Genomic DNA, 27,595 nt, shown 5'->3' with positions numbered 1-27,595 from the left:
TCACTGGTGCGCTCCCAGGGGTTTGACGACTGGCCATGGAATGTCAGGTAAAGGGGCCTGGGGCTCTGCGGGGATCAGGTGCTGCTGCGTTTGCCAGTTAAACTCCACGCCGTTCTTCTTCAGCGCCGCCAGGTGCTTGATGTCCAGCGTGGTGAAGGTGGTGAACTGCACCTGGTTCCTCTTGCTGGTGGGCGAGTGAAGCGGCTCGCTGCGGTGCGGCCGTGCCAGCAGCGTGGCCGAGCGGTTCGCCATGGGGTCGATTATCGTTCCCTGAAACTGCTGCTGCTGGGACGTGGTCCTGCTGCGGCCCAGGGTGGCCGTTCGCTCGGGGACGGGGGGGGGGACGCTGATGGTGGGCAGGGGTCTCTCCATGGTGCGGTGGCCCATGGAGTCCATGGAATGACGGGACTCCAGAGGACGGTGGGCCTCACGTTTTAGCGTCGAGACCTGGGCTGGGACCCCACCCGGGGCTGGAGGGTTTGGATTACCGGTCCCCAGCCACACCCAGTCGTGCTTGTGGTCCTTCGGGACCCCGTTGGGGGCGGGGCCTGCCTGTACGGGGGTTTTGTGTTTACGGAAGCAGAGGGTATATGAAGCACAATTGACTATAAAAGCCAGGATAGCGATACAGGACAGCCCCACCAGGGAGTACATGCTGATCTCCAGGTCCGACATGTCTCTGAACGTCTGGATGAAGTCGCTCTCGATGACTTTGGGGGTTTTGGGTTTGGGATTCTCTTGTTTGGGCGTTTCTTCTGCTTTAGGAAGGTCTTTGTTAGGTGGTGAATTTGGGTTGTCCAGCATGTTGCCGTAGCTTCTCCTCTGCCCTTCACCTTTAACAGCAACACCCACTGTTGTTGCTTCAGGCTTGGCCGTGCTCACTGGTGTGTTTAGGCCTGGTGTGCTCAGAGCTGTGGTGGCAGCTGTGGCAGCGGCAGGAGCCGGAGTTCCTCTGGCAGCTCTGGTTGTTGTTCCGATCCACACAACACGTGGCTGCACATATCTCGTAGAAACCGGGATGGAGGTGGTTGTTCCTGCCTGGGTGGTGTCCTGCTGCTCAGGTGTTATGCTTCTCACCAACCACTTATCCATATCTGTAACAGAACGCTGGGATGTCACCGTTTTCACATCTCCCACCACTTCGGATACGCCTCCATCATCCTCTTCATCTCCACCTCCTCCGCCCGCTGTGCTGCTGCTGCTGCTGCTCTGGAGGTTGATCCTGAGGAGCCCGGTGCCCACGGCCAGCTTGCTCTTCCTCTTGGATTTCTGACATTCCTCGCAGATCCTCAGCTCCACCCTCACCAGCGCCCCCCGACTCTCGCCTTCACCTTGGGCCACCACGTACGTGGAGAGCGGCGTGCGGCGTACCGTGGCCACGCTGTCGTCGGGGGTGGTGACCGTCAGGGAGTAGATGCTCCGGTCAAACAGGTCCAGGGGGGCGACTGCTCCGTCGCTGAACTGAACCCAGCAGCTCACCACCGCTTCCTGAAAGAAAGAACATGAGAAGTCATTCAGCAAATCAATATTTGCCCCATGCCTTCACTCAGAGCTATACGCCCATGATTGGTAATAACACTAAATTGCCTCAGCTAATCTCTTTACGATTAGCCTCACTAGAGTGCTGCTGTACCATGAATCACAGCCCAGTGAAGTCACAGTATGAAATATCCTCTCAGCAAAGTGGATATAGAGCAGAGAAGCCCTTAGAGCAGGAACAGCCAAATCAGTGCTACGGGTCATGTTAACAGGAGAATTAGCCAATCCAATCCCACTAATACACAATGACCCATTTCCTGTTACTAATGTCAGCCACTGGGTCAGAACCCAACCTATATTTTGTCTTTGAATACATTATACATCGCCCCGAGCGGCACAGAGCAACAACAGCTTGCCTCCACAGACACTATTGGCTCGGTCATCTGCACTGGCATGGTTCTAATAGTTTGTTATTGACGGGGGGGGGCCGAGCAGCCACAGCAGCGGCGGCGTGCTGTAGGTAAAGTGAGCTGTCATTCCAGCAGCTACGTTCCGCCTAATTGCTGCCCCATGCCTGCTTTGGAAATGGGCAAGCTGCCACGGCTAAATGTGCACGTGAGCTTTCTGAAATGATCGCCTGTGCCTCCGCTGCTCTCTCTCACAGCGTGGCCACCGCCGATGGTGCTCAGAGCTGTGAAGGAAATTAGTTCACATTCTGAGAGGAGAAGAGAAAAAACATAAATATCATTTCACTTCTATCATCTGTCATCGTTGCTTAAATGTGCTCCGTCGTGGAAATTCTTCTAATTCAAACGCTCGCTGCAGAGGCCCCATTAGATCTCTGTTTCTGCAGAGGGGCGTGTTTATAACACACAATTTGAACCCAGCAGGTTTAAAGATGTAATTTTTATTCACAGAATGTTTCCAATCAAGCTGATTCTGAATCCTCCTTGTTTGCGGTGGAGCACGTTCAGCCTCTGCTTCCTGTGCAGGGACAATTAAATGTCACTTGAGCAAACATGGATGTGGGATAGTTCAATGCACAGGAGATTTTTCATTCCGCTGTTTTTTTATGAGGTAGGTGAAAACCATAATGGTGCAAAAAGACAAGGGGGGTGGGGGTGGGGGGGGGCACTGTTTTTTACATCTCCAGCAAAAATGCCCTTTGAGAAACAAGGCTGGTTTTCGACTGTCTCCCCTGTCCTCCGTCCAAATGTCAAGTCCACCCCAACAACACATTTTACTTCCCTCTCTGAAAAACACAATTTCTTTCCAGGACTTTTTCTATTTCTTGTATGTTTTGATTTAGTATCCAAAATAAATCAACATTAAAATAAAAAATTTGGTAAACACCTGCACTGTTGGCATTCTGCTTCATGATTTGGTGCTAAATACAATATTTAAACAATAACAGACAATACTCAGTTCTTATGTACAATGTTAAATTTACAAGGGGGCAAATCAAAGAGAAGCATCATTAATAGTTTTTCTTCCTGACACAAAGCACTATGACGATTATTTTACGCTGGGACTGTTTCCAGGGTGATGAGCTTTATAAAAAAGAAAGCATAAATTGCCAAGGGCTTGTTTGTTAAACAATTACACTTTCAAAGAAGAGTGACCGAGGGGATATTTTAATATCTGGATTCATAGGCAAAATATTGGCTGCAATAACAGGAACTCAATACAAAGGGAGAAAACTAATTTTAAAAAGCCAATAAATAAATATATACACATATTAAATACAGAGAAGACAGATTGTGCAATTTCCCCTCCACAGACTATTGCAATCGGATTTCAGTTTATCTGGGTTTGTGCATTTGGAGGAAACTGTGTCCATAGGTTTACAGTGACAGGTCATGGGAGGTTTTTACTGTGTATGAAATGATCGTTGTTAACTTTAGATAAATGTATTATTTGAAATTTACCTCACCCATGAAGTGTTTGTCTGCTTTGGATGATGAATGTGTTTTTTACTTTTTCCGTATTGAAATAGAAACACATTCAGATCAAGAGATACTTAGAGGGAAAAGACTTTTATAAGCACACACTGAACTGCTTTTGTTTATCACTCGTCCCCGGTGCTTTTAACAGGCAGTCGAACGGCCCTTCTAAAGTTATGTGGCGGGGCTGAAAATGACTGACGATAAAACTAAGAGGCATAAAAAACAAGTACAAGTGCCACCTCGCACGGCTGCGCTGTGTGTCACACTTTAATGCTCTTTGTGTGTATCAATTTTCCAGTTACTTACCTGTTTGAGCTGCGTGATCATCTCCCGCGTGGTTGCCGTGGCAACTAGGGCCCTGTTGCTCCCCGGGCTGAGCTGCAGGGACAGAGAGAGTCCGGAAATCAACTGCACTCCCAGCTCCGTCACGCTCACTTTGTCATCCACCACCCGGATGGCTCTCTCCGCCAGGACCGAGGAGGTCAGGGGGGACAGCACCTGCAACCAGCACAACCCCGGTCAAACCAGGGAGTGAGAACTGCTTATGTGAAATAGTGTATGAGATCTATGTTATGGAAAAGATCTCTATTAAAGATCTCTTTTTCCCTCAAGGTCGAGAGAGACATTTTTTATAAGACCTGGACCAAATGGACTGAGTATGTCAAACCAGTTAGATCTGATTTTATTTGAATATACTTGTGTTTTGTGTGATCCTCCTTTTTTTTGATGTGAAGTGCGCTCCCCGGTTGTGTTCTCTTTACCTCTGTTATTGTTCCTAAAGGAGTAGTTTAGGTCCATAAAACCAAACCCCAGAAAGGCTGTATGAACAAAATCACCCAAACTTAATACATCCATCCTTTCTTATGTCCTTGACAGACTAAAGCTGTATTTAATGTATGTGATGGAAATGTGCCTTTCTGAATAAAAACAGAATTTCAAAAAAAAAAGAAAACTGCTTATGTAGCAAACACTGCAACTGCTAGAACTACACACAAACAAACACACACACACACACACACACAACACATGCCTCACCTGTACAGTCGTAGCACCCACAGCCCGTCCCTGCAGCACCGCCCCATCCTGCACCCTGGCCACCTCAGGATCAGCCACTTTCAGAGAATTGCGCACCAGACTGGTCACGTCCACCTGTCAGTCAAAGACATTCAAATGTGTGATCATCATCATTCCACTAATTCTGTGTCCAGCTGTTGAAACTTTTAAGACATGAATGGAGACTAAATCCTGGTGGTAAGTGCCGGCGTGTCAGATGTGCTCACCTTCCAGTCGGGACCCAGGAAGTAGTCGACAGGCTCGGCTCCCGTTAGCGAGTCAGGCTTTACCTCAGCGTCAGCCTGAGCCAGGAAGGGCGTGAGCACCCGGAGTGCAGAGTGCTGGTACTGCAGCATGCAGCCTCTGCCCTTCCTCATCTCCTCCTCTTCCTCACTGTCCCACGTAGACCTGCAGACACACAAAGGCAATCAAACACAATGAGCCACAGTCCAACACTTCAGAGGGGAGTTTTGGGAAACAAACCTTTTGTTGTTTCACTGAGATACATGACACAATCGATTGAAATTTCTAAGCCTGTATGTTGAATAAGAAGCTAGATCGTATTTAACCTTCAGACATGAAAGTGGTCCTCTTTCCTCAAATGTCTCAATTTTATTAATTGTTCCAAACACTTGTCTTGATATGTAGATATTTGTCACTGAGGATTCCATGAGATGTGAATTTTAAAACCTGTTGTAAAATAGTTACTGTGGAAGCTGTAAATCAAATCCATAGACAGCTTTTAACTGAATGAGTGCATCACTCTGTCGAATGCACTGAAACCTGTTGAAAAATGTTCAGTTAAATAAAACTATTGACACTGAAATCTCCTGTGGTTTATCTGAACAGCAGAATGTGGTTTCCTGCTGCCATGGGGACACAACACACGCTGAGTGACCTTTTCTTTCTAAATGAATTTAAAGTCAAATGAACCGGGATCCCGACGGCTGACTGGTTTGTTTGGGGAGATAAACTGTGAATCATCCTCAACCCCTTCAGCGATGATCATCATATTATCATAAGCACAGGAGGTCCGCCGAGTGCTGCTCCACAGGTGGGCTGGAGGGTCGGTGAATGCACTTTCACTTTGCGGGCGGAAAGCTCCCGTCAAGAAATACAAATACACGTAATTATTATGTAGCCTGGGGTCAGAGCTTAACATGTGATGAAGAAGCTGCCCGAGTTAAATCAGTGTGAGTCCACAAACAAACTCTTCCTTCAATTATTTTCAACAAACTCTGGAGGTTATTTATAATGTACCAGCTTCCCACCTACAGAGAATACTCTCTGCTTGTTTCTCAATAGTTATTAATTGCAGCAGTCAAAGCAACAGTAAGAATCGGACTTCCTGGTTTTCAAAACACTTAAACAAGTGTTTATCCCAATTCTTGTTGCTTTGGTTACTCGGCTTCCTTATTAATTCTTTGACCTTTAAGCCCATAGTTCTTCCACTGGGTCCCTGGGCTACATAATCAATAAAGACAGTATCTTTAATAGTTTATTTATTGAACTGAGTAAAAGTTTGTATTTCAATATATTTTCAACAGAAGAAACTTAAAGATACACACTCAAGACTGGTATCTGTGTATGTCTGTGCTTGAGAAGCCTCTCTCCCACATTCAGGATATGCACACATTCCATCACACAAGTTAGTTCCGTACTTCTTTCATCACGACCTCAGACGAGTCGTTACAATCCGACACCAGAGGGTTTTCTGACCTAGTAAGTCTGGAGCCAGCTATTGAATGTGTTGGGAAATGAAAGTCCATAAGAGTTTTAACCCTGGAGAGAACTAACAGGCCATCAGTCGGCCATCGTCATTAGTATCGAGTGATGAATAATGACTTTGCTGTAAGTATTGAGTGAAACTCCACTAACCTTTACCTCCGGGGCGAGTGTGCAGCCCCGCCCACTAATGCACCACACACTGACTGACTGCATTCACTGCCCGGTACAAACAGTGAGATATTGGATACACACATCTCAATATAGCAGAGTCCAAATGAACTACAGTGAACATCTCCAAACAGTTAAACAGACATCCACATCACACTGTAAATCATAACCAAAGATAAAGAATGATTTCTTACGCATCTGCATAATCAGCGACAGAACCCCCCCCACACGGAGTCTCCCTCTGCCCTGTCTTCACCTCAACTCCTTCCAGTCAACATCCAGTTATCATTCCTCAACATTAAAAACATCAATATCCATTAAAACCATTAAATTACACTTTAATAAATAAAGTTTTTAGAGTAAAGTTAACACTGCTGCTATTCCATCGTTACTTGTTTATGACAGGAAACCCAAAGTTAAGGACCTGATACTTAAGACCTTTAAACAATAAAAGGTGTTCCCTACATGGAACAACAGTGCATTGTGTACTAGCATATCAATAAAACAAGATATGAACTCTGTGCTGCACATCTGTCTCAATTATCAGTTGAAAATTTGTGTATACATTTTTCATTCATGGCATCTTAACTGTCTAACGGGACCGTACCTCCGGTTGCCGGTGGTAACAGGGACCCTCCAGCCTTTGATCTGGCTGAGCTCGGGGTCGGCCACGTCGATGAGCAAAGGCAAGCGTGGCATCCACACGCTCATCTCCAGCTGTGCACTCAGGAAGCCATACGTGAAGTTCACCATGGCCCTGCTGCTTCCTCTGGTCTCTTTTCCATTCACGTATATGAAGTCACAGCCTTCCGACACCTGGACAAGACACACAAGAGAGAAGAGGGTGAGACCTGAGGTGAGAGGGGGAGACAAGGAGCAATGTCAGTGGTTTGAGTCCCAGCCTGTAAATGTCTTTGTTTCTGGCAAGAGCATAACTTTTAAAAGTTTGGAATCACGTTATTATCACAGGACTAGAACTGGGAGTGAACTGTCATCCCGAGATTCGGATTACACTTTCTCCAGAGACTTCCACTCGTAGAGGCTTTTCCGCCTAAAGCCTCGTGGAAAATGAATAAGAAAGTTTTAGTAAGAACCTGACAAAGAGAGGAGAGAGCGCGGAACACAGGCACCAATACAAATAAGCTAAAACCAAACAGACACAGACATTTTATTCATTTTGTACAACTTCCAAAGTCTGGCCTGGGAATCGCAGCGCGTTTCTGCTCGTGTCATGTAAATTCACAACTGTGCTCTCGGTGAAACTGTTGCCGAATATAAATGAACTCTGCCTCTAACGTCTGTTCCTGTAGCGCCGTACTGTAGGTGGGGGTGTTGTAGTCCCCACCAGTGAGAGCAATGAGGTGAGACACAGCAGTGTGTGTGTTTTATTTAAGATTGGAGGCCTATCTCCACCGCCTCCTCACTTATCTTAACAAACCAGTGGCTCCACAGAGGTAATTGGAGAGCACTAGACTGGAGAATAGAGTGTAGCACTGGAGAGGGGGAGGTAAAAAATAAAAAATAAAACAGGGAGGAGGGGCAGAAAAAGTGAGGGAAATGCATTGGGAGGAATGAGCTCCAAGGTAAGTCAACTTGAACTCCCGATGTGGAGCATTAACACACAGAAACTCACACAATTTACACAACCCATATATATTCAAATGCCCAGGTATAATATTCAATATCCTCAAAATAAATGACAGATTTTAATCTAACAGTTTGTAACTCATTCGATTTGTAAATAACAAAAGGAGGAATTACAGACGAAATGATCAGCAAACACCAAATACTGTACATGATCAGTATTTTATATTAAAATATAAATTGATTAACTCTTGAGTTTGCATCAACCTCCTTGTTAGTGTCAAAAAGTCTGTGAAAAGTTTGGTGCAGGTGCAGAGTTGCCACATAATCACTCCTGCATAATTTACAGCTCTAATTAGTAGCTTCTAATGTCAACCAGTCAGATGTTATATATTTGTCTCTTGCAAACAGCCTTTCCATCTGCATGGCCAATATAGATGTTTTTATGATTAACATGCACACATCATACGTACGTAATTGTTTATATTCCGGTCACATCTGATCCTTTTTCTTTGTTAAATATTGGATATTATATATATATATATATTTGGATACCTGGACCTCCAATATATATATATTGGAGGTCCAGGTGTTGCTTAGACGCTCTAAAAACATTATTATAACACATTTTGTTGGCATTGTCCATGTTTTTTCGACATTCCGACTTCAAAGCACATGAACAACAACTTCATAACTCAGGAAATGGGACCTTCCCTGGAGCACGTGGATGCACAGTTCACTATCTGCAACTGTTTTTAACTTCTGCTACTTTATAAGTTGCTAATATTTCCATATGATTCCCAGGACACCAAAAAAATTCAAATTCAAAGTTACTGCGCTACTGTTTATGTGTATTTATTTAGCCGGCGGCAGTTATATCCTCAAAGGCCGAGTCTGTGGTTGGAACTTGATCTGGTCGGTGGTGCTGGTCTGGACGGGGTCACCGAGAAACAATAATAACTGGATTAAGTTCTACTGATACAGAAAAAATCTCTCTTCGGATCTCTCTCACTCTCTTAAGCTCCCACACTAAAACACAACAACACATGACTCACACTTGCAAAGCCAGTGGCCGCTGTGTTGTCTAATGGAAATGAATGTAAATCCTTTTCTTTTCCCATGGTGCCCTTCCTCTATCTTCATCTCTCTCAAACTATTTTTTTCTCTGCTCTTACTGTACTACTGACATGGATCCATTACATAAAGGTCAAATCTCTGTGCTTATGGACTGAGTGGTGGGATCATAAGCTCAGGCTCTAATGCCATATGGAAGAGGTTGCTCTCATACACACACAGAGGGAGAGAGGGAGAAAGAGAGAGAGAGAGAGAGAGAGGAGAGAGAGAGAGAGAGAGAGAGAGAGAGAGAGAGAGAGAGAGAGAGAGAGAGAGAGAGAGAGAGAGAGAGAGAGAGAGAGAGAGAGAGAGAGAGAGAGAGAGAGAGAGAGAGAGAGAGAGAGAGAGACCTGTTGAGCATAATGACACAACGAATGTCTTGGAGTCACACTTCAGCATGGATCTAATTACTTAATGCTTTCAAATTCAGTTTAATTTCCGTTAAATATTCAGCAAACTGGCTTTGTATGCAAATTAGACATGGATGATAATGAATTCAGACTGGTATTCAATATCAGAGAGAGAGACAGACGCTGCAACAGTTATTTTTTCATGTAAAGTTGTTTTCATTTTCTTAAAAATCATACTTTATTAAATCAATTATTAAAGCAGACTTCAGATCTTGACTACTCAACGATCAAGCTTCCCAGTTTCACACTGAACTGAAGTCTGACGGCACTAATGCACTAAAGAGAAAGTCTATTTAAGTCTTATACTAAATACTGTTCAATGCAGAGTTTCTTAGCTGGCATAAAATTAAGGGACTGTTTGTTTTTCAACATGCATGATTAATTTATCACACTCACGTATATAAACAGCTTTATCCTTATGGTTCACACAAAGTTTAGAATTTGTCTTGAAATACGTTGACTCTTTGAATCCGATGGGCCTGTGGTTGGATGTCCTTACCTTGAGGACGTCCTCCTGTGTTGACCTGCAGCTGGTGGAGTTGGTCACATCGGTGACGGAGCCGTCGGCCTCCACAGCCATAGCTTTCACCGGGACTGACACCGTTTTACCCGTCAGCACGGCAGTGTTCAAGATATCAGTGTTCTGAGCAGGGAGAGCGGAAAATACACAGAAGGTTAGAAATGCAGGTTGGAACAGGGAAACAGGTTTTAACCATGTCAGGCTGGATGTTACAGTGTTGATATTAATCAACTGAAATGTCACATTATCATTTCTTTAAAGTTTAAAGACTGTTTTTTGCTTCTGGGTGAAGATTTTGGTTTTCCTCTTTATGGAGAGAGAGTAACAAACTAAAACAAACTAAAATATATTATGCAAGCAAAATCTCTATATATGGATCCTTTGTTATATCGCTTATAATAAAATCTAATAACTATTGGTATTGTTTTATTGCCAAAACCTACGACCATGCACAACAAAAGAGAGGAATGCTTTTTGCCGTTTTCATTAGAGTAAGACAAAGTTGTGGCGGATTCTTATTTGCTTCATATTTATAGTGTTTATTTATTGTGATAAGTTTTGCAGGTTGAAGGCTGCCACTTATTCATCTGATTGCTCGATATTAGCTGCAAGTAAATACTTCAAAACCTTTCTAAACATGAATCACTGCTATAACTGGACCTGCATGTTTCAAAAATAATTACAGAAGGAGTTTATTTACACATTAACACAGCAGCAGCAGGTATAGATTACATCCACCGGGAAATTCTTCATTTCTAGTTTCTCCTCAGTGCTGAAGAAGGTGTATTTTTCTATATTTGAGAAGAGTTGAATGTAAATTGTAACTTCAAACTGCATGAGAAATAATGAAAAAGTTTCCCTCCCTTATCAGGTTTATTGTTACTCAGGGCAGGTATGTGAGGATAATTTATTATAAGAGTGGAAGTAAATAGAAACAGGAGCTTTTGACACGTTCGTTATATCTCTATGTGCAGCAGCAATATTCCCACCGTACATGAAAAACTGAAAACTGAACCAGTGCATGATGCAGTATAATCACTATTTGTATGGGGGCAGGGATGACAGGCAGCGAGTGGGTGTTAGCCAAGACTAACGAGGATTAAAACACTCGCAGGCTGACAAACTTAATTAATTTAAAATCACACTGATGCAACACACACACACACCGGCTGGACAGATGTGCTAAAAAAAACTGAAAAATGAATATCACTGTCTCTCTCACCTGGATAAAAATAAGTCCTCTTCTCCAGTGTATTACCATGACTCACATTCACAGTAATATCTCAACCTGATTACATTTATAATCTTCCAGCCCATCTCCCACCTTCTTCTCTTCATCTACGCCAAAGCTCATCTCCTGTACAACCTGGAAGTTGTAGCTTTAGTTCTACACTTAAACTCCTCACTCAACTTTCCAGTTCATACGATCTCTGATGAATCTCTTTAATCTAGTGTAGGTAGTGGCAGTTTGTGTATGTGAAGCTCAGTGTGTTGTTTGTTTCCCCTTGTGGACTGAATCATCGGACCCCCGCTCGGCAGATGTTCCCAGGCAGAACTCTGCCGGCTTGACAGCTGCTGACCGCAATTCCAAAAAGGACACGCTCGAGTTCAGCCCGCGACACTGGCCCAAACATAAGTCAGTGAATCAGGGGGGGGGGAAACAGCAGTATCACCATTCCACTCTGCGTCCGCAAACTCTGCAGTAATCTGGCTTGGAGTGATCAAGTTCAGGTCAAGTAGTTTAGCTCGGTTTTAAATCTGCCTCTTTTCAGAAAACAGAGTCAGATCAAGTCTAAGTATTAATTTAACCCATTTACTTGGTTCCGTGAGTCAAAGGGCCGGATCCTTTAAGGAGTCACACGCAAGGGAGGCAAACACCAAAAAGAAAAGTCAGAACAATCGATAATACTTCAGTTATCAATGCTCAATTGTCAATGACGTGCTCAACTAGTAGTTGTGGTGAGTCACATGTGGTTGTGACAATAATTCGGTCTGGAAGAAATATTAGCCTTCAACTCGTTCTCCTTACAAGTAATAAAGCTCTGTTTTTTCACTCTGATGTAGAGGAAAAGGATATTTTCCCCCGCGTGTGAATCCCGTAAGTGACTGAGACGAAAACATATTTTCTCCCAAGTGTCTGTCAGATTCATGTTGACTATCGTAGCATGAAATAGGCGAATAAATCTACTGTCAAACCCCTGAGATGGATCTACCTTGCAATTTCTAGAGGTGCTGCTCCAAATGTAAAGGTTCTGGAGACAAATGCACGTAGCTGTCCAAGCATCAAGGGTTAGATTGATGCATGATGGATAATACTGTGAAGACAATGTGTCTTTTGCAGAAAACGGGCAGATTTGGTGACAAAAGTGACAAACTGTTGACTAATACTATACTAATTTTAGTCCTTTGAAAAGTGACGATTTATTTTGAATCAGAATACTTAACACTGCATGTACGATGTAGGCAGGATAGATCATTTAAAACACAGATATTGTCCTCACCAAGACCAGCGGTGCCAGCCCCACGTAGTCTCTCCGAGTCGTGTAGATCCGCATCATGCCGACATCCTTGAGGTTCCCCGGCAGCTCCAGACGCCAGGAAAGGGTCTGAGTCCCCATCTGCTCCGAAGCGTCTCTCGGCATAAAGTCGAGCTGTAAAACCTCCAGAAGACCCCTGTTTGAAAATAAAACATTTAAACATTTACTTTATAAAATATGTATATGACCAAGACCAAGTAAGACCTTTGCAACAAAAAGAAAGACTGTTTTTCGTGTGTTGTGTTTTCTTGAAATGCTTTTTGTGAAATAAAAATAACTGTATATTATGTTTTAGGTTATTTACTACATTTAGTAGGACCTACTTTTCAAAATAAGAGAAAGTCACTGATAGCTAAACACAGGTACATTGATAATTCAATATTAAAGTGTTAAACGTGGAGAGGAATAGAACATGAATTAGCACTTCAGCCAACATCTGCCCACATACAGTTCAAGTTTGAGCAGTTACCTGTGCCGAACAACCCTCTTCATTTAGAAGAGTAATACGTGTGATTTTAAAATATTATAAGCACCATTTCAAAGTGAATTTAGTGTGGTTATAGAAAATCATTTTCCTTATGAGTCTAGTGTTACTTGTCATTGTTGAACTTAGATTACTAGAGCAGAGCCAGGTTATAAAACCAAGGCAAACACATGAGAGTTGAACCTTGGAGCAATCCAAGAGAAGAATATTCTGCTATTAAACCTCTAAAAAACATTGTTTAGTGTAAGAAGACAAAAGTAGGTCAATTAAAATTTCAAATGAATTTTATATTTATAGCATCCGATCACAACATACAATATCTTCAGGAACAGACTTTGGGGGGGTGCCCATCTGAGAGTGAAAGGAAGAGGGGAAAGCAGTGAACCAAGGGATGGTTCAACGCTCACCTGAACCTCCCACACTCAAACTGGGAGCTGGTTTTCCAGTAGACAAGCCTGGTAGCTGAAGACTTCCTCCTTTTCTACACCCTAGACACTCTAAGAACTACAAGTAAGCCAGTATTTAGATCTATTGGGATAATAAGGTACTATAAGCTCTTTATCTCTTAGCTCTTAAGATCTTCTTGATTATTAAAGACTGTGTACACAAGGAGAACAAGTTTGAATTCTACACTGGGAGCCAATGCAGAGAAGCCAAAGAAGAAATAGAAACCATTGGTACATCTTGACAATAAGTTATCACAGTAGTCCAGTCTGAAGGTAGCATATGCAAAGACTAATCCTTCAAAAGAGAGACAGAATGTGCAGCAGAACGAGTGTTGTACTACAGACTTGTCATACTTGTGAGTCAAAGGACATATATTGACAAAATTATTCCAAGGTTTCTTACAGTAGACGGTTAAGGTAATGTCAACCAGTAAAATAATCTGATCCGATGTGTTTCTTAAGGCGTTTCGGAACAACTGCAATAACTTCAATTTTATCTGAATGCAGAAGTTAGAAAACCTTCCGGGCCTTTATGTCTTTGAGACATGCCTGGGGTCTTTCCTTCGGTGGAGGTTTTTGTAATTGGTCAGAATTTCATGCAAAACAACCTGTGGAGTTCGAACCCAAAACGAATGCATCCACAAGAGGTCTCAGCCGGTGGAAGAGTGAGGTGAGAGTGTGAAGAGAGGATTTCTGAGTGAGCTGACTGAGACTTCAGCCGAGTATTCTGGTCAAAGGATTGTCAAAGAAATGCCATTTGACGCTGGAGAGAGTGTGTGGGCACATCTGTCAGTGGGAAGTGATCAAAGGGAAAATAGGGCAGGATGTGAATGGAGCTGTGGCTCTTTGAAGTGGAGTAAAACTTTGTGCGAAACAAACAATGAAACCTCTATGTACGGAAGCGTATTGCATTCACTTGAACAAAATAAAAAAAGCTCTGGGTAAAAAAAAAAAAAAAGTTCAAAAAACAGGATTTTTCCTATTTTTGAACTTTTTTTTTCCCCCCTGTTTTTCCGAGATAAAATCCTGTTTTTTGAACTTTTTTTTTTTTCTGTTTTTCCGAGATAAAAATCCTGTTTTTCGCTCAAATTTTTTTCCATGTTTTTATTTTGAAAGTGACGTATAGCGTCCATAGACGTAGCGTCAAATAAACCTGTAAACATCAGTCGAAAGTCGGGACCATCTTTCGGGGGATATGCTACATGTAGGTAGAGGATAGTTTTTGTTTTTTTTTCCCGTTAGTGGCTTTATTATAGAAGATTGATGTGTAGTTCCTGTTATAAGCAGGTTGGTGGTTGGAACTCTTGTTTTGAAAGGGGTTCTAACGGAAAAGGGTTCTATCGATAGAGAAAAGTGTGAAGGAAAATAAACGAGTGTGATGTCCCGATTCAACAACCATCTCTCGTGTCCTCTTTCGGCTGAGGCCTCCTGACAGTAACAAGCCGCTCGGCTGCATTAGTCTGTTGCAGGTTCAGGCTGATGCAGCAGCAACCATACTCCATGCGTGTGAGAGCTTCAGGGAACGCCTTTTCCGGAGAAAACTTAACTCAGAAAAACAGGATTTTTGTCACGTAAAAACAGAAAATAAAAAAGTTCGGAAAACAGGATTTTATCTCGGAAAAACAGGAAAAAAAAAAGCTCTGGGTTTTTTTTTACCCAGAGCTTTTTTTATTTTTTCAAGTGAATGCAATACGCTTCCGTATCTATGGCTAGAACTCACATTTAATAAAGGTCATACGTGTTGAAATCAACAGAAACAAGGATAAACTCCCGCTTATGCAGAGTGAACATTATATTCCCGCCCCATCAAAAGAACTCAAGGACTGATCACAGAGTAGAAATGAATGACGAGCAACATAAAAGAGGCCATTATGAGGTTATGTGTGGCACTCTAGGTCACTAATGAAAAGGAACGTGAATGGGTGCACCTCTAAGCTTTGAACTGGAGGTTCAAGAATAAAAGTAGCTCGTGCAGACATTTTAAAATCAAAAGACTCATAATTAGAGTGGAATTCAATGATGTCTTTTTTGTTCCGCTTATAAAAACTATTTCAGTAGAAAATTTTGCTCCTCAGCTCGGAGGTTTAGATCCACCCACACTAACATTCACCTGCAGAAACCTGAGAGCAAGAAAAAAAAATGCTAATCATTACAAACTTTTTCATGAAATTAAAACAGAGGGAGTTACACAAAAAGATAAAACTTGTGTGACCTCACATAGATGAGCATAAAGATCAGAAGAACAAAGCTAGCTAAAGAGATAGTGCGACAGGTTCCCCTCCGTGAAATGTTTCACTTGGGTTTTTGTTGCCACAGTCAATTCAGTGACTTGGACTATATCGAAACAAACAATATATGATGTGGTAACGTACATTTTAGACAGAGCTAGGGTGGCTTTTACCATCCTAGCCTCAGATACAGATACATTTAGCTAGCTTCACATTTAGCTAGCTTTGAATTTAACTGATCACAATATCATCTTCATCTGGCATCAGGTTAAACTAGTTAATATTTAGCTAGTTTCCGTTTCGCTAGTTTCATGTTAAGCTAGCTTCATGTTTAGCTAGTTTCAGATTTAGCTAACTTCAGATTTGGCTATTTTCAAATTAAGACAACCTAATCTACATCTTGGCATTTTTTAAATTTGGGCCCATTTTTATTCGTTTATGCCCATTCGTTTATTGTATACTTTGCATCTGGGTATATGTTCAGCTTCTGGTCACCACTAAAAACATGTGAAATAAAGCTATAGTTCCACAGCAGCATATAAAATGTCGGCTTGTTTTCTTTCATGAGTCTTTCTGGATTTTCAATGCACAGATTTGACACAGACGGACATGACTAGAGAGGTTAGTGCTTGAGAGGGAGACTCAGAAACATAGAAGGGGTTAATGCCCCAATTTCCTGGAAATCAGTCTATTAGGAGGGAGTTTAAAGCCCTGGACATATCATCACTTCAAAGCACAGTGGTGCGAGACCGTGTGCGTGTGTGTGTCTATGTGTGTGTGTGTGTGAGTGTGTGTGTGTCTGTCCTGGCGGGGGCTCAGTACAAGGACACAACTTGGAATATCTCTCCTTCCTAATCTCCTCCGCTGAACGTGCAAGCGCTTAAGCCTGGATAACGTAGCCGTGATTATGGATGATTACGGATAAGTGGGTCGGACGGACAGCGGGTGGTGTGCGTGTGTGTGTGTGTGTGTGTGTGTGTGTGTGTGTGTGTGTGTGTGTGTGTGTGTGTGCGCGTGTAAGCGGGAGGTTGCTGGGCAGAGGTGGTGCCTGCTGTGTGCGCCACCACCCACATCAGGCAACATCAGGTGAAACAGGCAGAGGAAATCGTTTTGAAATGAATATGGGACAGGGGTTTTTTGAGAAGTTAACCAACTATTTGAATTTAGTTTGGATGAAATAAGAATAACAGACATCAACAAATGTTTGGGATATCATATTTGAAATTTTACTGTTATGTCAGAGGGGAGAGGAAATAAAAGCATAGAAAATACAAGGATTATAAAGTTGGAGATGCGGTTAAACATTTATTTTAATTTTCTTGTTTTTTATTTTGACAGACATATTTCCTATGATTTCATCTGATTCTTTTGTGAAGTCATCATTGTCACAGTTGACAGCTGCTAAGTATTTTAAAAGGATTCAAAGGAACCGAGTCAGCTAATGAGCCGAGTGGCATTAAGTCAAATCAATTTTATTTTTCTAGAACTCTGAGCCAACTGAGAAAACAGGAGACCCCAATTATCAATCTTCTTTTTCTGCGCTGTGTCCAATTATCAGCTTCAGTGCTTCCTAGTTAAAACTAAAACACAGCCATTCAGCTATAAAAAACTCAAATCTAGGGAGAGAGAAGTAAAATAGATTAAAATATATTCAAAAACCGCGATGATTTAGATTTGCATTGCTGAACACTGGGTCAGACCCGACGCAGACTCGAGAAATAAATGTGAGAAATCCTGTTTCTCTGGAGGTCGATAATTTCTGCAGGAAATAGGATGTGCAACCAGCAGAGCAGGTGTAAATCTTTAAATCATTTCTTCTCCTGCAGATTTTGTGAGATACACATGGGTCTGCTCTCACCTCAATCGAGTAGCAAGCATGGAAACAGATGCAGTATAAGATTCTTTTACACAGACAAAAACTCAATTTTGTGAACTTGGCCTGTTTGCAATCTGTTGCAGAACAAGGCCGCAAATGATTACTTTTCGTCTGGAAAAGAGATCACTCACTTTCAATTTGTCCCCCGCTCTGTGAAGATAATCTAACACCGAGGATATTTTTTTCATGACAGCTGATCACATCCCCGTATGGTGGCAGTTGGGATTATTGAAATCGCAGGAAATAGAGGCAATAAGAGACGAGAGGAAGTGATAAAAGAGGACGATTGGGTTTTCTGTAAAGAAAAATAAACCTTTGAAACCAGCTGGTGAGAACACACCGGCCTCTAACCCGGTGCTGGACGTGGCGGTGGACTGACCTCTTGGCAGTGGTGGCGACCTTCCTCCGGCAGACCACAGAGACGGTGCTGGGGGTCGCTCCTCTGCCGGGCTCCACCCGGACGTCCCACAGCGCCGAGTCGCTGGGCCGCGCTGATCTGAACAACAGACCTGCTTTCACCGCCGCCCTGCAGGAAAAACAGATGCACAGTCCCGTTAGTATCATAGCTTTAGAATCATGACTGTAGGTGTACAATACAATAGATAAAGTGAAAATACTCAATGATTTGTGTCTTTTATTGCATGTTTTTGTATATTTGCAATGTCTTTGTATTTGCACTGCATCGTATTCAGTGTGTGAGTGTGTGTGTGTGTGTGTGTGTGTGTGTGTGTGTGTGTGTGTGTGTGTGTGTGTGTGTCTTGGAAGGACTACATTCTGAGCACGTTGTCGTTGTGCATGTGTTTGTTTGTTCATATCAAATTGTGTACAACAAGGTGAGTCGCTGACAGACGGATGTGTCGCAGACTGAGAGCTAACTGGGTTATTTAATTCCCATTAACCCTGAGGAGAACTGGGAAATCAATTAATCAGATGTTTGCTTCAGATGCACACATCATTCGGGGAGAGAACCAGACTGTCCCAGAGCTCCAACCATCACACGGTGATTCGTTTCTATGCAGACGATACTCTGCTAAGTTTCTTGCATTAAACACAGTTTGACAGGATCATAGAGGAGTTACAGCAGTTAAAACACGAAACAGGAAACCAGCTGATCCGTGTTTAAAATGCACCAATTCTCTAATCTGCACTCTTACAGACACCTAGCTACAGGCCGGGAGCCTCACGTGTTTCCAAAACACGCCAATTTCCTCATGGCAAGGATTCAGAGAGGTGCTGGATGCCTTCCAGAGGGAATTCAGCATCTGCTTGCTCAAGAGCATCACTCAGCTCCAACTGAGTTCAAACAGTGTGAATTTAAGTCAGATCTCAAAATGATGTGCGGCTAGAAGTATGCATGTAACATAAGGTCAATGTGGCAATGAAAGGATTCTTATTGTCCATGAAATCCAAGGTTAACATATTCCGAGTTCATCAATACCTCCACCATCTGTCTTATCTGATGATACCGGGAAGGGAAGATATACACTTTCATTACGTCTACCATAAATCCAGTTTATGCCAATCTGTCTGTGAGCTGAGACAAATTTAGGATTTATGAGAAGTTTTCCACAGTACTCAGTGGCCCTGGAGCCCTCACCCTCATCCTCTGATGGCGATAGATCTAATTTATATACCACGAAATGAAAACTTGGAGATATCGTAGATTAGCATATTATCCCACTTGGAAATCATCACTCACAATTCAGTTTTTTCTTATATTTGCAGTCTTGTAATGGTTTAGAGAAACAACCTGCTATCTGAGAACAAACCATCTGTCAGTGTTTGTGTTCTCACAAACTGTTGTTTGTCGTTTCAGACACAAAACTGTCTTCAAATAGCCGAAGTACATTTAATGTGACAGATGGAAAGACACACACACATACGCACACAAAATCTATTCATGCTAGAATAAGGGTCAGTATGCACCCCCTCTTGTTCAGCACACACACACACACACACACGTTGTGAGTCAAAATACACATGTTCACAAATACTGATTTGTGATCAAAGAGCAACCAGACAAATCAATAACCACTATGACTGAGGTCAAGGTCATAGATGTTTGACAGACAAAATTCAGTGTGCATGAGTGCACACAGACAGACACACAAACACACACACACACACACACACACACACACAACCACACACACACACATACATTGGATTGTTTTTTTAAACAAACTGACAAACTGATAATTCAATGCAGGATAAAGACGTAGATGTGCAGAGAACCAACATCGTTATCAAAGCCTTGTAGCCAAATGCTAAATCCCCATATTCAATGTTCCTTTGAAACTTCAATGACTGTTCAAAATGCAACAAATACAGAAGCAAGAAAGGGCAGGAAAAGATGGCAAACCAGATTTAAATAAACTACTTTTGGAAAAATGTTTCCTTTCACTTTTGTGATTTCTTCTTAAAAATATGCTAATGCATTCTTCTGACAGAAGGTTTTGGCACATGGAGTTTCCAAACCAGTCACATCCACAACCTCATTTCCACAGTCTCACCTGATGAGCACCTTTAGCCCCAGAAGCTCAAACCATCTCAGGCGGCTCGTATTGACTGCTGAGGAGTCATGACACCTCGATCTGGTCATTACATCTCACTGTTGCTGCTGTTTTCACTCATATTCTCTCAAAATGGTTGAGACTGTCCTGCTGTCGCCCTTTCTCAAACACACCGGGGTCACTCCTTCCACATTTTCGAGCGATGTTTGGAGAAACTTTAATCAGTTTGGGACAAAACCATGAAAAGGGCATGGATTTCTCACCCACAAGCAGACAGGAGCCTCCCTGCAGAGAAACCTCATTTCTATCCCGGCTCTTTTTGTCTTTGTCAGTCCCTCTCCAGAGCTCACGACCACAGGTGCAGGACACAATGATGCCCGACCTGTCAAACGAACAATGCCTTGCTGCCGTTTTGCCAAATTAATTAAATCTCTAAAGCTGGAAAGCACCTGACACTGTTGTTTGCCCGTTAATTTCATTAGCCGGTGTAAAAAGAAGAAAAAAAAGGACAATGCGTTATCTATGTCGTCTGTGTTTTGCATATATCAAATTTAAATATCCAACAGATATGTCGATTAAGCTCGTTTTTGTGATATCATTGCAGAACGCCTACTGTTTAATTCGATGCAGTGTGTGTGGTAGCAGTGTGTTTACATGCTGCCTGCAGTGCTTAACAGGTGGACTCTGCAAAGCACATGCATGCACCACCCACACGCACCCAGATGCACACGGTTAATCCTGGCAGTCCGCCCACATCATCTCTACCCCAAAGCGTTAACCCCTTGATTCATTTTCAATCAGGGCCACAGATTATCTGGCCTAACCCTGCTGGAGTGGACTCAATCTTGGGCCAAAGAGTGAAGTAGAGCAGGGATTTCTCCCAGGAGGAATCAATCACTTTGCCAAGCTCCTCAGAGCTCGCCTTCCACTCGGACTCAGCACCCTCCTCTTGTCCAATCTCACTCTATATGTGGCAGTGGGTCGGAAATAGGCGGAGTGGAATCACTGACCCGCGGGAACTCCGGCGCCGCGGTCAGTGAGTCCAAACCCGGTGGTAGGTCAGGTGAGGAGGCTGTAAATCCTTCCAAATAGTCAAAACAACAGCAGATGTTAAAGGGTCAGCGTCTCTCCACCAAATCTTGCTCATGTAATTTCAACAATGCCTGCAGAGCCACATTCAGGTCACTGGGTCTGTGTGTGTGGGTGTGTGTGTGTGTGGGTGTGTGTGTGCACAGCCATGTGAGTGCTTGTGCATGGTATGGATGGTATTTAAGGAGAGCGCTGGGATTGAGCGACACAGCCATAGGTTCTACTCTGTATGGATTAATACACATATCTTAGCAGTTCTCTCCATTTGCCTGCATCCTGCTGCAGATTACAGCCGCACTGGTGTGTTTGTAGCTTGATATCACTAAATCAGGGGATTAGAGGGAAATTTGTCTTGCGTTTCAGACAAAACCATTAAGCTGAGTAAAGACTGGAAACACCAGCCTCAGTGTGATGGCTTTACACGTTACTGATCTGAAACATGCTGATAAAAAACAATTTCACTCGTCGATATGCATCAAAAAGCAGCAAGTACAAACTCACATTAGACTGAAGTGTGTGTGTGTTTACGTGTGTGTGTGTGTGTGTGTGTGTGTGTGTGTGTGTCTGCTTTTATATTAAGTTTTCCCCAAAGGAGTCAGGAAGATGTTAGTTATTTGTTTCCTGCTCCATTAAATCAATGCATTATTAATGAAGTCAAACACCCAGAGAACCTTGTTGAAATGTTAGTGGGATGTTGAGATACGAAAACTGGTGAATCATTTGCCAATTATTTCCCTGTTTATGGATGAATGCTCTTCATAACTCCCGCACTAACTGAGAAGTTGAAGTAGACAGGATATAACATGTCAGTAATTTATGAAGCCAGTGAAACTGGCAGATAACACAAGTCATGGTGGCGCTCAAGCATTTCACGGCGAGGCCTTGGTGTCGGGCGCCATCAGTATTCAAGTGGCTTAAGTAACCATTTAAATGCATGGAGCTCATCCCTCATGAAGATGCTCAAATATAATGTACGTCACCATGATTCAATTTGGTTTTAGTCTCTTTTGCTGCTTCACGCGTTTTGCTGATAATTAAATTTTATGGGACTCAGTCGAAAGCACTTGTATCAGCAACAAAACTGACTAATTCTTATATTTTCCGAGATTTAGTTATGCAGAGCCACTTCTTGATCTTGTTATATTTACCACAGTATCTGTTTTCACTGCAGTGTATTACTTATTTATTCTATACTGACACAGGGTTGGAAAATACCTAAATAGCTCCAGATAAGGGATGTAAACGAGCCATCAAAATGTACTTTAGTCAGAAGAATCTCTCCAGAATAAGACATAAATGTTAAAAATGCAAAACAAAATCCATATGTCAACTTTGTCATCACTATGAAAGCACTATCAATACAGCTTTTGGGTGAAAAACGTGTACATTTCAAGATGAATTGTCTCAAGCTGCCTTTTGCTTTTAAGGCAAAGCCATTTGAATTCCCCTCAAGGAGGTTAAGACTCGACTTCAGAGATTCAGAGATTTGACTTTGGACTTAATTCAAATTACCAGAGGCTTGGCTTTGACTTGCCCTCAGAAGAACTCAAAACTGCTCGGCAATGTATAGCCACACACGCAGAGGCCGGAGTGGAATTGAATGCAAGAGGTTCGGTATCCAACAGGTGCTCAGCTGAGGATAACAATATCAAGTTGCCTCAAACAATTACTAGAAAAGTATTTTCTTATTCACTGAATAAAAAAATATCTGCCCAGACTTTTTTGAGGGGGATGTTTTCCGCTGAAGGAATCATTTGACAATTTGGGAATTACACTTATTTGCTTGATTGTTGAGAGACAGACGAGAAGATCAATACTACTTTCATGTCTTTCTGAGAAATGTAAGACCTCAGCCAGCAGTCGGTTATCTTAGCTTAGCGTTAAGACTGGAAACAACAAATCTGACAAGGTAAGAAAATCCAGCTATTAGCACCCCAAAGCTCAACAATCAATAGGGTGGACCTGAATGTCTTCAAAGCTTCAACCATTGCCATGGTAACCAATATCCAAAGTATTCAGTATTAAAATGTATGATTATTATAATTTTATGATATACATGCATTGGCACAAATATCCCAATTAGCTTGTGAAGTAAGAAAGAGTAACTTAACCCCTCACTTTGTAGCAACATTATAGTTATTCTATCTCAAGGACTTTTAATCTCAATGATAGTTGTGTGTGTCTCAGCTCTCTAGTGACACAAACCATGTGACAGGCTCACAAGTTCATCACTAACACAATGTTTCTTTTCCCTTCCGCTGATCCTCGGGGAGCTCCATGAAAAAGTCAAGCATCAAAGCTTCCAAAAGCTTCTAAATTTGTGACCCAAAAAAGTTGAGTTCCAAATATAACAAAGGGAACAGGCAGATCACAATGTTGTGACTTGGCTGCTCCAACAGCATAAAGCCCAAGTTATTCTGTGTTTGCACTCTAGCATCAGAACAAGAAGCTAGATCTCTTACCTGAGTGTGAAGTTTTCCAGAGGTGATGTACTCGCGAGGAAAACATAGAAAGTTGCCACATCTGTGGTTTTCACCGGCTTGGAGGAAGTCTGGATCACCACGGCGCCTCCCAATCTCAGCCGGAGAAAGGTGGGGTTCCCTGGGGGAGTTCTGAGCAGATTGACACTTCCTATCCGCCTCATGGGCGTCCCTGCCCCCCCGGAGTCTCTCCCTCTGCCTCGTCCCACACCCACCCGCTGCAGGCTGTCCTGCGGGCTGCACTGACCCGTCTGGTCCCTGCGACTCTGGAAATACACCTCCACCAGGTTCCCCTGAACTCCCTTAATTCCTTCGGTTTTTCCAGCCTCTCTGCTGGAGCTTCCTGATCGGCTGCTCGAGCTGAACCAGGCAGGTTCTGGCTTGAGCTGTGCCACACAGAATCCACCCGGAGACACCAAGCAAGCCCCCCGGACCTCCCTGGTATCCCAGAAGGCGTACGCCGTCACACAGTGAGCTCCGTCCTTTGCCTTGACTCCAGTGCTTTTCCTGCCCTTATCTTCTCCTGGCTCCGATTTGTCTTGCCCAGCGGTGAGCTTGGATCCTGCTGGCATGTGGAAGAGGATCTTCACGACGGGAGACGAGGAACGAACCTGGCGGCCTAAGATGACTGGCAGGATCCTGCGCCCCCTGAGGAGCAGGTCTGGATGGATCGGTGCGTCCACGGTCAGAGGGCCGTATGAAGCGTTGACAGCTGACTGGAGGATCCCGGCTCCTGCACCGGTGATGTAGAAACTCTGGGTCTGAACCTTCAGGCTGGAGTTCACTAATGCCTCTGGACTGTCCTGCCTCAGGAACACATGGTCCACATTGACCACCTGAAAGTTGACGGTGGGATAAACTGGAGAAGGTGTGAAGGACGTTCCGAGGTCTTGAGCAACCTTCTGACACTCAGCAACTGGGAGGGGGGAACAAACAAAGAGATGTTAGCAAAGTAACTTCGAAATCACCTCTTCAAATCTACATTACAGTTTGATCAAATCTGCTGAGACTCACATATTCGTCACTTACAGTCTGCCACTACATTACAAACATTTGACGGGAGGATGAGGGGTTTGAAAGAAGGATCACGGCTGAAGACACAAAGCTAAAGAGGTGGAGGAGGGTTGAGTGGTCATCTCAGGGTAGGAAGGGTGGTGGGACTGAGGGGAAAGGCAATGGACCATTTCCACGTGTTGTTCCTGCATTGAGAAGCAAAGACAGACTGTGAGAAAAGGTGTGTGTGGTGTAGGGACGAACGAGAGCTGTGAGACACACAGGAGAGAGTCGGAGGCATCAGGCAGATCTGAAGGAGTCGGATCAGGAAACCCAGTGAGTCTGAGGCGACTGTAATTCTGTGTTTCAAAGCTCTGCCTGCTGACGTGATGGGTTTTTTGAGGATCTGCACATTTGAACAGAATCATTTAAAAAGTAATTACTGGTTCATTGCCATCGTTAACTTTTAACAGCCAACTGCTGAGCAACGATGAAAAACAACTGATCTGTGTACACTTTTTTACGCTTGACACACACAACCCAAGTTATTTCTGCCTTTTGAAATATTAACATGTCTTCTGCAAAGCCGTTGCATTTCGCTATGCACACGATGTAACCAGGTGAGAGAACAAACACAGTAAATCCAGTTTATAGACAAATCCAGATATATTTCTGTTTCAGCGAACATAAAACCGGAGAATACTACGGGTACAACTCTTATATCCTCTGCACCAAAGGTCCCAGTTATTCTTATCCCTTGACACAATTGACATTTCCCACTCTCCAAGCAGCACTTCTGTGCCGTGCAGTAAAGAGAACGGCAAATGCAGCCTGTGAGTGGAGGAGGAAAAGCCACTGGAAGAATCCAGGATGCTGCATGGGACAGCTCTCACTTCCTCCTGCCAAAGACACTTGGTAAAAACGCCGTCCTGCCCCTCTCCTCCAAAAAGTCGGAGAAGTTGTGTATTATTTTTTTTTTTTCTGATTCTCGGCCGTACTTCATGAATATATGTGTAAATCAATTCCCTTCATGGAGTGAAGGGAGAATCTATGGAAAAAGAAAAGTACAGATGTCAGAGTTGTTATCAAAAATGTTGTATTCAGGGAGAGGAAAGCACAGAAGAAGCTGACTTGTACATTCCAGAGATCAGTCTGAGTTTCACAGGCTGGAATAGATACCGGCTGCTATGAATAATTTCGCAATGATTTCTGCAGATTTAAGGCAAAGCACAGATAAAATTTAACAAAATGCTAAAGCGGTTCAACTGCACACTTGCTTCCTCTTTGCAAATCACTATCGTTGCTCATGTTTCTCTATAAATAGACCTTTTAAAACACATGAATTGATTTTTTTCTACGTGTGGTGGACACACAGACGAGGCCAAAGAACTACTCGTGACATTTTTTTGTTGGATGATCCAAATCATAATATATACAGGAATAAATTGTTAAAACATAATAATTATGAGTTTGATTTCAAATCAGAAAGAGTTATATAGTATGCTACAAATTCTGGACCTGTTTTTTATTATTATTTTTATTCTCACAGACAAATAGTGACAATAAAAACCATTTGAATAACGTAAGTCATGTTAGAAGACCACATTATGTCAGTCTTAAACAAAGCCTGCAGTTTAAAGCTCATAATTAGCCCTCTGCTGATTTATTTGATTGATTAGATTTTCATTGCAGAGTCCCGGCTGAAATCCCTGATGTATCCTGACTTTTGACATTACGAGAAAATTTTATTTCCGTGAATGTTAGATCAATCTCAGACAGGATCGCCGAAACAACAGATGGTGCATCTGTGAGTGGACTGGAAGATAAGGCAGCCATGCATATTCATGGAAGCCCGAGCAGAGACGATATCCAGGCTGAACTCTATCACTTAGAGACGCATTACCAACACAGATGCACAGCTGTGTCCTCCACATACATGCGGTGTGTATATGATGAACAAATGCACACACACTGTAGATATCAAGTGCAGATTTAAACCCAGTCAATCTCAGAGAGTAGGGTATCGCATGATATCTGTATCCCAGAGAGACAGGGAGCTTACTGGGACTGCAGAGCCTCCATCGCAGGTTATCTTTAAACAAGCAAAGCCACAGCTGTGCAGCTTCAGGCCTCTTTAATCCCACGGCTGCACACCACAGAGAGCACGCTGTGACTTCCATTTAGACACAGGCACAATGGAATGGAAAGAGGCCACAGGTGACCAGCAACCAGGAAATGCTCCAGAACAGGAAAATACGGCATCGAATCCTCTAAATAAAACAGGCACCTGAACACCTCATGCAAGGAAATGGTTTTCTAATCCCAGTGTGAGTTATTTCCCACCACTCAACCACTCCCTCACTCACACGACTGAAGTTTCCACTGGCTTCATTTAAGAGTCTGTGCAAATAATAGCCTCAAGCAAATCGTGTGCATGTTTGAAATCAGAATTATGGCTCTCCAATAACAGGAGACATAAAGCACATCTCCAGTCTGTGTGTGTGGTCGGATGCAGGATTTAAGAGGAGCATGTGTACTCATCTCATCCTCATCACTGTTCCCTTGTAAACACAGCTGAAGCCTCTGAGCTGCATCCACTCTTCTCCACAGAAGTGGTTTCTATTTGCAGCGAATCAAGTCGGAGCCTCTTCACCTCAAATCTCACCAGAGGAAACAGAAACTCACCGTCCACAGCTGCGAACACAGCAGCAGCGAGCAGGGACCTCAGGGCGCAGCTGAGCATCACTTCAGCGAAGTTCCCAGTTGTGGCCATCATCCACTCTGTGGTTGGGTGGGGGGGTGGGGGGGGAGGACCGTGTGTCTGAGAGAAGAGCGCTGGAGACAGAAGTCACTACATTGTCCGGAGTCCGGCGAAGGGACTTCTTCCTCGGGACCGGAGAGGATGAAGGACACGCTGGTTCACTTCCTCGTCCACATTAACTCCTTGG

The 27,595-nt window shown here is 43.2% G+C and overlaps 1 protein-coding gene across 1 annotated transcript; it reads right to left on the bottom strand.

Annotated features, from left to right (window-relative positions):
- On the bottom strand, positions 1 to 27,420 carry si:dkey-1d7.3 (transmembrane protein 132C). Its single transcript, XM_061075745.1, has 10 exons — positions 27,333 to 27,420; positions 23,637 to 24,570; positions 17,952 to 18,098; positions 12,503 to 12,674; positions 9,981 to 10,124; positions 6,982 to 7,190; positions 4,706 to 4,886; positions 4,461 to 4,574; positions 3,732 to 3,923; positions 1 to 1,488 (listed from the first exon to the last, which is right to left on the bottom strand). Exons 1-10 carry the CDS (start codon positions 27,418 to 27,420, stop codon positions 1 to 3), a joined length of 3,669 nt encoding a protein of 1,222 aa, XP_060931728.1.
- Between the last annotated feature and the right edge of the window lie 175 nt (positions 27,421 to 27,595).

The sequence above is a fragment of the Limanda limanda genome, chromosome 1, assembly GCF_963576545.1.
Source record: "Limanda limanda chromosome 1, fLimLim1.1, whole genome shotgun sequence".
NCBI classification, from domain to species: domain Eukaryota; kingdom Metazoa; phylum Chordata; class Actinopteri; order Pleuronectiformes; family Pleuronectidae; genus Limanda; species Limanda limanda.
This window is presented reverse-complemented; position numbering and strand designations above follow the sequence as displayed.

What these genes read in the sequence shown, in the direction of transcription:
- si:dkey-1d7.3 (XM_061075745.1), bottom strand. Translation starts at nt 27,420, where the DNA reads ATGGCCACAACTGGGAACTTCGCTGAAGTGATGCTCAGCTGCGCCCTG. An exon ending in CTGGAAAACTTCACACTCAG is followed by an intron (nt 18,099 to 23,636) that starts GTAAGAGATCTA and finishes TTTTTCCTGCAG; the next exon opens with GGCGGCGGTGAAAGCAGGTC. An exon ending in GGCTGGCACCGCTGGTCTTG is followed by an intron (nt 10,125 to 12,502) that starts GTGAGGACAATA and finishes CTCCCTGCTCAG; the next exon opens with AACACTGATATCTTGAACAC.